Source organism: Oncorhynchus kisutch, linkage group LG13 (assembly GCF_002021735.2).
Source record: "Oncorhynchus kisutch isolate 150728-3 linkage group LG13, Okis_V2, whole genome shotgun sequence".
Taxonomy (NCBI): domain Eukaryota; kingdom Metazoa; phylum Chordata; class Actinopteri; order Salmoniformes; family Salmonidae; genus Oncorhynchus; species Oncorhynchus kisutch.
The window spans coordinates 35,903,795-35,914,486 of NC_034186.2; the positions used below are offsets into that span (position 1 = coordinate 35,903,795).

Consider the following 10,692-nt stretch of genomic DNA (forward strand, 5'->3'; position numbering starts at 1 on the left):
ATGAAGACTTAGTGGCCACCACTGGGAGGGAGCTCATTGTGGCCCTTCGTCCTCATCTCAGTCCTCCTGCAGCTCAGAGGCCTTCCTTATGACAGGCTGATTACCTGGAGCTGAGAGACACATCCACAGTCCCACTGTTTGTCCTCCCTCAGAGAGAGAGAATGAGAGAGAGGGAGGAAGAAATAGAGCGAATGGGAGAAAGAGGGGGAGATGAGGGAAGAGGCAGAGAGGGGGGTGATGTGGGGAAGAAAAGGAGACCTCTGTATTGTGAGGGGAAATAATATAAAACCCATGGTGAAAGAGAATCAGAACTGTGAGTTTGGCCAGGTATTTCCAGAACAAAGACATAGTGTTTCAGTTTCTCCACACAGGCCTTCCTGCTCATAGATACTCTCATCAGACCTTTAGTCCAATGTTAACCTTATTAGCATTGTGACAAAGGATGAATCTCAAAATCATTTCCTTGTTTCCTCTTGACCTCTCCCGTTCTCCTTAGACAATTGAGATTCAGTCAAAGACGTCAGTGAGATCTTCCGTGCGGATGAGTATATCTCAATGGTCTAGTGTTGAATGGACTGGGAAAAGGAGCTGGAAAATGAGGGACCACTGGTGTTTCTGTTCTCAAACTAAGCACTGATAACCTTTCCCCCTTTATATTTGCCTGTTTTTCTCCCGTCTCGGTCCTCACGCTTTGTCCCTGCCCTCCTTTCCTCCCTCTCTTTCTGGCAGGTACAGATGGAACATGTTGATAGTGAAGCTACCTGGGAGATGGAGAGGGGCAGAGACCGAGAGAAAGGTAGCGAGGGAGAAGAGAGGGAACACTCCCACGCAGGTGAATGTTATGAAATGCTGTGGAGGGTGGATGGACAGTTACCACCACGTTAATGTTCAGCCGTGGTCTGACTCTGCTGAGGTTGTTGGTGCGCGCCACAGTCACTTGGTCACGGGTCTTATGTGACGCACATGGGACGCACATGCTACGGAGGGATGCTCCAGAGACGCTGTTTACAGGTGAGAGTTGTTCACAATCACCTACACAGGTGTTTGTGTGTGAGACATGCAAACAATTTAACATTGAGCTATGGATTTGTTAGTTTATTTATTTAAGGTGGGAGCTTATTCGAGTTTGTGCTGTTATGCCAAAGCGTGTAGGAGGGTTAGTGTTTAGGGTTAGAGTTAAAGGACATCAGATAACACCTGTTATCTATTTTCTTTGTAAGGAGAATAGGCATTAGAGAGTTACAGCTACGGAGGTGGAGGCCCTCACTCAGGCCTGTCTGAGGTGAACTGGGTTGACATTCATTCCACGGAATATGGAATGGAATAGGTTATGACAACAGATGAAAACAGGATATCTACTTCCCGAACCAGAATTCACCATCTCTGAGAGTCCGGGCTTAAAAGGATTCATGCTCAAGTTGTTGGATCGACACTTCTTTTACTAACCGCTTACCAAAAGAAGAACTCATGTTCGGTAGGCATTTTGTCTACTGCTGATCAAGCATCTTAAATATTAAACCTTGGGACCATTTGATTTGACACTCAGTCACCTAGTAACATAGGACTTTGTGTCTTTCTATTGAGAATAGGTCACAGTCAATGATTTGAGAAATTTTCCCTCTCTGTGTGTTCTGTGAGGTAGTAAGCATGGCAGCCATGTAATGAGTTAGAAGGCTGCCATGCGAGTCAATGTTATAAATAACTTGTTGTCTGTTGTTTCCTGATGTTTCACTCCTCCAGAACAGCATATGTGGTCATTATGGCACCGTGCCCAAAAGGGGATAATACCACCAACCCTGAAACCGGTCAGTCCAGTCTTTGTGTCCATCCATATTTGCATGAAACAAAGAAAAGTGTTTAGATGTCAAATAAAGCATCCAATATATGACCTTTGACCTAGTTTGATAATGACAGAGTGTTTTAAGGGGTCCGGTTTCCTTAGAAGAAGCTATTAGAGTCATTTCTGTCTTCTCCAGGCACGGTATGGGCGAATAGGGACCTGCAAGATTCCCCCTGAGAGATGGCATAATAACACACTACAGTCTGTCACACACACACACACACATACATGATCTCATCCTAACTCCATCTGTGATGGAAAGTGACCTGACCTAGTAATAGATAAAGCACATTTGCAGTTATATAAGGCTTTTCTTTAACTCTGTTTATAACACATATCACGTGGGAGGTGAGAGCAAACAGCCGCCGCTTCCACAAACATTGACAGCAGAGATCCTTTCTGTGTTTCCACTGGGACCGATATACCGTGAGTCACAGAGTACACTGTGTTGTGATCCAACACTGCTGGCACAAACACGCTAACCCACTAATTGACAAACTCTCACATCTCTCTCTCTCTCTGTTTCTTTCTCTCTCTGTTTCTCTCTCTCTGTTTCTCTCTCTGTTTCTCTCTCTCTCTCTCTCTCTGTTTCTCTCTCTCTCTGTTTCTCTCTCTCTCTGTTTCTCTCTCTCTCTGTTTCTCTCTCTCTCTGTTTCTCTCTCTCTCTGTTTCTCTGTTTCTCTCTCTCTCTCTGTTTCTCTCTCTCTCTGTTTTTCTCTCTCTGTTTTTCTCTCTCTCTCTCTGTTTCTCTCTCTCTCTCTCTCTCTGTTTCTCTCTCTGTTTCTCTCTCTCTCTCTCTCTGTTTCTCTCTGTTTCTCTCTCTCTCTCTCTCTCTGTTTCTCTCTCTGTTTCTCTCTCTCTCTCTCTCTCTGTTTCTCTCTCTCTCTGTTTCTCTCTCTCTCTGTTTCTCTCTCTCTCTGTTTCTTTCTCTCTCTGTTTATCTCTCTCTGTTTCTCTCTGTTTCTCTCTGTTTCTCTGTTTCTTTCTTCCTGTGTCTGTCCGCTGGGTTTTGTTGTCAGGACTTCCCCTCACGCTGTATAAACAGTTCCAGTGCGAAGCCAACCACTACTTCCTCCTCATCGTGGTGATGATCAAACTCTAGGTTTCAACTCTCAGTTTTTAGCCAATATTTGATATTGGTGAATGTAATTATCTGTATGTATGGTGATATAGAATCGTAATATTTTTATATATTTGGTTGTTTTAAACTAAAGTGTGAGCAGGTCTTATTAATGTTCAATCCATATTTGTGATTCAATGAAGTGTGTGTGTGTGTGTTTCCAGTATATCTCTGCCATCTCATCAATCAATCAAATTTATTATAAAGCCCTTTTTTACATCAGCCGTTGTCACAAAGTGCTGTACAGAAACCCAGCCTAAAACCCCAAACAGCAAGCAATGCAGATGTAGAAGGTGGCTAGGAAAAACTCCCTAGAAAGGCAGGAACCTAAGAAGAAATCTAGAGAGGATCCAGGCTCTGAGGGGTGGCCAGTCCTCTTCTGGCTGTGCCGGGTGGAGATTATAACAGAACATGGCCAATGTGTTCAAACGTTCATAGATGACCAGCAGGGTCAAATAATAATCACAGTGGTTGTAGAGGGTGCAATGGGTCAGCACCTCAGGAGTAAATGTTGGCTTTTAATATATATATAGATCTATAGATATAGATATAGATCGATACATAGATAGTTAGAGATATATCTGTCTATTTCTCCTTTCTCCATCAGGCCAGGAGACGCAGTGACTCTCAGATGAATAACTCTGTGATGTCCTCATCTCCCAGAGGTGAGTACAAAGAGGCCAGCTCTGTTTCTCAGGGCAAAAACCTAATTTGAGACACCCATATGTACTGTAAAACCCTCAAACTTCTGTGTAAATCAATATTAGTTCCTTTGTCCTTCTGTCTCTCTCCACTCCAGTCTCAGTTTCAGCCCATCCCAGTGGAAGGATGAATGTGTGGGAGATGTGTTGTGGCTTCACGAAGACCAGATCATCCCGGTGAGTTTCTATGCCTAGGCTGATGCTTCAGCTTACTCAGCACCCCCTGCAGGTTTACAAACAGTCACAGATTGTGAAAAGTAATGTTAATTCAAAACCTGTGTCTCTCTTGCGATCTGGTCTCCTGTTCCTGACTCTTGTTCCCCTTTCTCCCTCTCTGCCTTTGATCCTCTCTATTCCCGCTTCTCGCTTTATATCTCTTGTACAGGCGGATCTGCTTCTCCTCTGCAGCTCCGAGCCTCACAGCCTGTGCTACTTGGAGACAGCTGACAGTAATGGAAAGGTCCAGGAACATCTGTGTTCTAACAATGCACTTGGCTTTTATTCTGAGATTGATATCATTGTTATGAGAGCATGGCTCCCCAGTAGTATGTGTCTTCCTCTTACACATATTATATCCATATTATAATTCTTCTATTATGCAGTCACTGCAGTGTTGTTTTTGCAAAGGGACCAACATGAAGTAGCTACCAGCCCTGGCCGCCACCCACACAGAGATGACCACTGATCCAACAGAGCAGACCCTGGCCGCCACCCACACAGAGATGACCACTGATCCAACAGAGCAGACCCTGGCCGCCACCCACACAGAGATGACCACTGACCCAACAGAGCAGACCCTGGCCGCCACCCACACAGAGATGACCACTGATCCAACAGAGCAGACCCTGGCCGCCACCCACACAGAGATGACCACTGACCCAACAGAGCAGACCCTGGCCGCCACCCACACAGAGATGACCACTGACCCAACAGAGCAGACCCTGGCCGACCACCCACACAGAGATGACCACTGATCCAACAGAGCTGACCCTGGCCGCCACCCACACAGAGATGACCACTGACCCAACAGAGCAGACCCTGGCCGCCACCCACACAGATATGACCACTGACCCAACAGAGCAGACCCTGGCCACCACCCACACAGATATGACCACTGACCCAACAGAGCAGACCCTGGCCGCCACCCACACAGAGATGACCACTGACCCAACAGAGCAGACCCTGGCCGCCACCCACACAGAGATGACCACTGATCCAACAGAGCAGACCCTGGCCGCCACCCACACAGAGATGACCACTGACCCAACAGAGCAGACCCTGGCCGCCACCCACACAGATCAAATCAAATCAAATCAAATTTATTTATATAGCCCTTCGTACATCAGCTGATATCTCAAAGTGCTGTACAGAAACCCAGCCTAAAACCCCAAACAGCAAGCAATGCCGGTGTAGAAGCACGGTGGCTAGGAAAAACTCCCTAGAAAGGCCAATACCTAGGAAGAAACCTAGAGAGGAACCAGGCTATGTGGGGTGGCCAGTCCTCTTCTGGCTGTGCCGGGTGGAGATTATAACAGAACATGGCCAAGATGTTCAAATGTTCATAAATGACCAGCATGGTCGAATAATAATAAGGCAGAACAGTTGAAACTGGAGCAGCAGCACAGTCAGGTGGAAGTTGAAACTGGAGCAGCAGCATGGCCAGGTGGACTGGGGACAGCAAGGAGTCATCATGTCAGGTAGTCCTGGGGCATGGTCCTAGGGCTCAGGTCAGTTGAAACTGGAACAGCAGCATGGCCAGGTGGACTGGGGACAGCAAGGAGTCATCATGTCAGGTAGTCCTGGGGCATGGTCCTAGGGCTCAGGTCCTCCGAGAGAGAGAAAGAAAGAGAGAAGGAGAGAATTAGAGAATGCACACTTAGATTCACACAGGACACCTAATAGGACAGGAGAAGTACTCCAGATATAACAAACTGACCCCAGCCCCCCGACACATAAACTACTGCAGCATAAATACTGGAGGCTGAGACAGGAGGGGTCAGGAGACACTGTGGCCCCATCCGAGGACACCCCCGGACAGGGCCAAACAGGAAGGATATAACCCCACCCACTTTGCCAAAGCACAGCCCCCACACCACTAGAGGGATATCTTCAACCACCAACTTACCATCCTGAGACAAGGCTGAGTATAGCCCACAAAGATCTCCGCCACGGCACAACCCAAGGGGGGGGCGCCAACCCAGACAGGATGACCACAACAGTGAATCAACCCACTCAGGTGACGCACCCCCTCCAGGGACGGCATGAGAGAGCCCCAGCAAGCCAGTGACTCAGCCCCTGTAATAGGGTTAGAGGCAGAGAATCCCAGTGGAAAGAGGGGAACAGGCCAGGCAGAGACAGCAAGGGCGGTTCGTTGCTCCAGAGCCTTTCCGTTCACCTTCCCACTCCTGGGCCAGACTACACTCAATCATATGACCCACTGAAGAGATGAGTCTTCAGTAAAGACTTAAAGGTTGAGACCGAGTTTGCGTCTCTGACATGGGTAGGCAGACCGTTCCATAAAAATGGAGCTCTATAGGAGAAAGCCCTGCCTCCAGCTGTTTGCTTAGAAATTCTAGGGACAATTAGGAGGCCTGCGTCTTGTGACCGTAGCGTACGTGTAGGTATGTACGGCAGGACCAAATCAGAGAGATAGGTAGGAGCAAGCCCATGTAATGCTTTGTAGGTTAGCAGTAAAACCTTGAAATCAGCCCTTGCTTTGACAGGAAGCCAGTGTAGAGAGGCTAGCACTGGAGTAATATTATCAAATTTTTTGGTTCTAGTCAGGATTCTAGCAGCCGTATTTAGCACTAACTGAAGTTTATTTAGTGCTTTATCCGGGTAGCCGGAAAATAGAGCATTGCAGTAGTCTAACCTAGAAGTGACAAAAGCATGGATAAATTTTTCTGCATCATTTTTGGACAGAAAGTTTCTGATTTTTGCAATGTTACGTAGATGAAAAAATGCTGTCCTCGAAATGGTCTTGATATGTTCTTCAAAAGAGAGATCAGGGTCCAGAGTAACGCCGAGGTCCTTCACAGTTTTATTTGAGACGACTGTACAACCATTAAGATTAATTGTCAGATTCAACAGAAGATCTCTTTGTTTCTTGGGACCTAGAACAAGCATCTCTGTTTTGTCCGAGTTTAATAGTAGAAAGTTTGCAGCCATCCACTTCCTTATGTCTGAAACACATGCTTCTAGCGAGGGCAATTTTGGGGCTTCACCATGTTTCATTGAAATGTACAGCTGTGTGTCATCCGCATAGCAGTGAAAGTTTACATTATGTTTTCGAATAACATCCCCAAGAGGTAAAATATATAGTGAAAACAATAGTGGTCCTAAAACGGAACCTTGAGGAACACCGAAATTTACAGTTGATTTGTCAGAGGACAAACCATTCACAGAGACAAACTGATATCTTTCCGACAGATAAGATCTAAACCAGGCCAGAACATGTCCGTGTAGACCAATTTGGGTTTCCAATCTCTCCAAAAGAATGTGGTGATCGATGGTATCAAAAGCAGCACTAAGGTCTAGGAGCACGAGGGCAGATGCAGAGCCTCGGTCCGATGCCATTAAAATGTCATTTACCACCTTCACAAGTGCCGTCTCAGTGCTATGATGGGGTCTAAAACCAGACTGAAGCATTTCGTATACATTGTTTGTCTTCAGGAAGGCAGTGAGTTGCTGCGCAACAGCCTTCTCTAAAAAAATTTGAGAGGAATGGAAGATTCGATATAGGCCGATAGTTTTTTATATTTTCTGGGTCAAGGTTTGGCTTTTTCAAGAGAGGCTTTATTACTGCCACTTTTAGTGAGTTTGGTACACATCCAGTGGATAGAGAGCCGTTTATTATGTTCAACATAGGAGGGCCAAGCACAGGAAGCAGCTCTTTCAGTAGTTTAGTTGGAATAGGGTCCAGTATGCAGCTTGAAGGTTTAGAGGCCATGATTATTTTCATCATTGTGTCAAGAGATATAGTACTAAAACACTTGAGCGTCTCTCTTGATCCTAGGTCCTGGCAGAGTTGTGCAGACTCAGGACTGAGGTTTGGAGGAATACGCAGGTTTAAAGAGGAGTCCGTAATTTGCTTTCTAATAATCATAATCTTTTCCTCAAAGAAGTTCATGAATTTATCACTGCTAAAGTGAAAGTCATCCTCTCTTGGGGAATGCTGCTTTTTAGTTAGCTTTGCGACAGTATTAAAAAGGAATTTCGGATTGTTCTTATTTTCCTCAATTAAGTTAGAAAAATAGGATGATCGAGCAGCAGTAAGGGCTCTACGGTACTGCACGGTACCGTCCTTCCAAGCTAGTCGGAAGACTTCCAGTTTGGTGTGGTGCCATTTCCGTTCCAATTTTCTGGAAGCTTGCTTCAGAGCTCGGGTATTTTCTGTGTACCAGGGAGCTAGTTTCTTATGAGACATTTTTTTAGTTTTTAGGGGTGCAACTGCATCTAGGGTATTGCGCAAGGTTAAATTGAGATCCTCAGTTAGGTGGTTAACTGATTTTTGTCCTCTGGCGTCCTTGGGTAGACAGAGGGAGTCTGGAAGGGCATCAAGGAATCTTTGTGTTGTCTGTGAATTTATAGCACGACTTTTGATGTTCCTTGGTTGGGGTCTAAGCAGATTATTTGTTGCAATTGCAAACGTAATAAAATGGTGGTCCGATAGTCCAGGATTATGAGGAAAAACATTAAGATCCACAACATTTATTCCATGGGACAAAACTAGGTCCAGCGTATGACTGTGACAGTGAGTGGGTCCAGAGACATGTTGGACAAAACCCACTGAGTCGATGATGGCTCCGAAAGCCTTTTGGAGTGGGTCTGTGGACTTTTCCATGTGAATATTAAAGTCACCAAAGATTAGAATATTATCTGCTATGACTACAAGGTCCGATAGGAATTCAGGGAACTCAGTGAGAAACGCTGTATATGGCCCAGGAGGCCTGTAAACAGTAGCTATAAAAAGTGATTGAGTAGGCTGCATAGATTTCATGACTAGAAGCTCAAAAGACGAAAATGTCATTTTTTTTTGTAAATTGAAATTTGCTATCGTAAATGTTAGCAACACCTCCGCCTTTGCGGGATGCACGGGGGATATGGTCACTAGTGTAGCCAGGAGGTGAGGCCTCATTTAAAACAGTAAATTCATCAGGCTTAAGCCATGTTTCAGTCAGGCCAATCACATCAAGATTATGATCAGTGATTAGTTCATTGACTATAATTGCCTTTGAAGTAAGGGATCTAACATTAAGTAGCCCTATTTTGAGATGTGAGGTATCATGATCTCTTTCAGTAATGACAGGAATGGAGGTGGTCTTTATCCTAGTGAGATTGCTAAGGCGAACACCGCCATGTTTAGTTTTGCCCAACCTAGGTCGAGGCACAGACACGGTCTCAATGGTGATAGCTGAGCTGACTACACTGACTGTGCTAATGGCAGACTCCACTATGCTGGCAGGCTGGCTAACAGCCTGCTGCCTGGCCTGCACCCTATTTCATTGTGGAGCTAGAGGAGTTAGAGCCCTGTCTATGTTGGTAGATAAGATGAGAGCACCCCTCCAGCTAGGATGGAGTCCGTCACTCCTCAGCAGGTCAGGCTTGGTCCTGTTTGTGGGTGAGTCCCAGAAAGAGGGCCAATTATCTACAAATTCTAACTTTTGGGAGGGGCAGAAAACAGTTTTCAACCAGCGATTGAGTTGTGAGACTCTGCTGTAGAGCTCATCACTCCCCCTAACTGGGAGGGGGCCAGAGACAATTACTCGATGCCGACACATCTTTCTAGCTGATATGCACGCAGAAGCTATGTTGCGCTTGGTGATTTCTGACTGTTTCATCCTAACATCGTTGGTGCCGACGTGGATAACAATATCTCTATACTCTCTACACTCGCCAGTTTTAGCTTTAGCCATCACCATCTTCAGATGGTATGATATGACCACGGACCCAACAGAGCAGACCCTGGCCTCCACCCACACAGACCCTGGCCGCCACCCACACAGAGATGACCACTGATCCAACAGAGCAGACCCTGGCCGCCACCCACACAGAGATGACCACTGATCCAACAGAGCAGACCCTGGCCGCCACCCACACAGAGATGACCACTGATCCAACAGAGCAGACCCTGGCCGACCACCCACACAGAGATGACCACTGATCCAACAGAGCAGACCCTGGCCGCCACCCACACAGAGATGACCACTGATCCAACAGAGCAGACCCTGGCCGCCACCCACACAGAGATGACCACTGATCCAACAGAGCAGACCCTGGCCGACCACCCACACAGAGATGACCACTGATCCAACAGAGCAGGCCCTGGCCGCCACCCACACAGAGATGACCACTGATCCAACAGAGCAGACCCTGGCCGCCACCCACACAGAGATGACCACTGACCCAACAGAGCAGACCCTGGCCGCCACCCACACAGAGATGACCACTGATCCAACAGAGCAGACCCTGGCCGCCACCCACACAGAGATGACCACTGATCCAAAAGAGCAGACCCTGGCCGCCACCCACACAGAGATGACCACTGATCCAACAGAGCAGACCCTGGCCGCCACCCACACAAAGATGACCACTGATCCAACAGAGCAGACCCTGGCCGCCACCCACACAGAGATGACCACTGATCCAACAGAGCAGACCCTGGCCGCCACCCACACAGAGATAACCACTGATCCACCAGAGCAGACCCTGGCCGCCACCCACACAGAGATGACCACTGACCCAACAGAGCAGACCCTGGCCGACCACCCACACAGAGATGACCACTGATCCACCAGAGCAGACCCTGGCCGCCACCCACACAGAGATGACCACTGACCCAACAGAGCAGACCCTGGCCGACCACCCACACAGAGATGACCACTGATCCAACAGAGCAGACCCTGGCCGCCACCCACACAGAGATGACCACTGATCCAACAGAGCAGACCCTGGCCGACCACCCACACAGAGATGACCACTGATCCAACAGAGCAGGCCCTGGCCGCCACCCACACAGAGATGACCACTGA

General features: G+C 47.3%; 1 protein-coding gene across 1 annotated transcript; it reads left to right on the plus strand.

The window, feature by feature from the left end:
- Positions 1-741: 741 nt before the first annotated feature.
- LOC116353064 (oxysterol-binding protein homolog C2F12.05c-like) lies at positions 742-10,480 on the plus strand. Its single transcript, XM_031786129.1, has 7 exons — positions 742-1,011; positions 1,741-1,805; positions 3,568-3,625; positions 3,760-3,838; positions 4,047-4,121; positions 4,289-4,958; positions 10,053-10,480. Exons 6-7 carry the CDS (start codon positions 4,625-4,627, stop codon positions 10,448-10,450), a joined length of 732 nt encoding a protein of 243 aa, XP_031641989.1. The 5' UTR covers positions 742-1,011; positions 1,741-1,805; positions 3,568-3,625; positions 3,760-3,838; positions 4,047-4,121; positions 4,289-4,624; the 3' UTR covers positions 10,451-10,480.
- Positions 10,481-10,692: the final 212 nt, after the last annotated feature.

What these genes read in the sequence shown, in the direction of transcription:
- LOC116353064 (XM_031786129.1), top strand. Translation starts at nt 4,625, where the DNA reads ATGACCACTGATCCAACAGAGCTGACCCTGGCCGCCACCCACACAGAG. An exon ending in CCTGGCCGCCACCCACACAG is followed by an intron (nt 4,959 to 10,052) that starts ATCAAATCAAAT and finishes CCACCCACACAG; the next exon opens with AGATGACCACTGACCCAACA.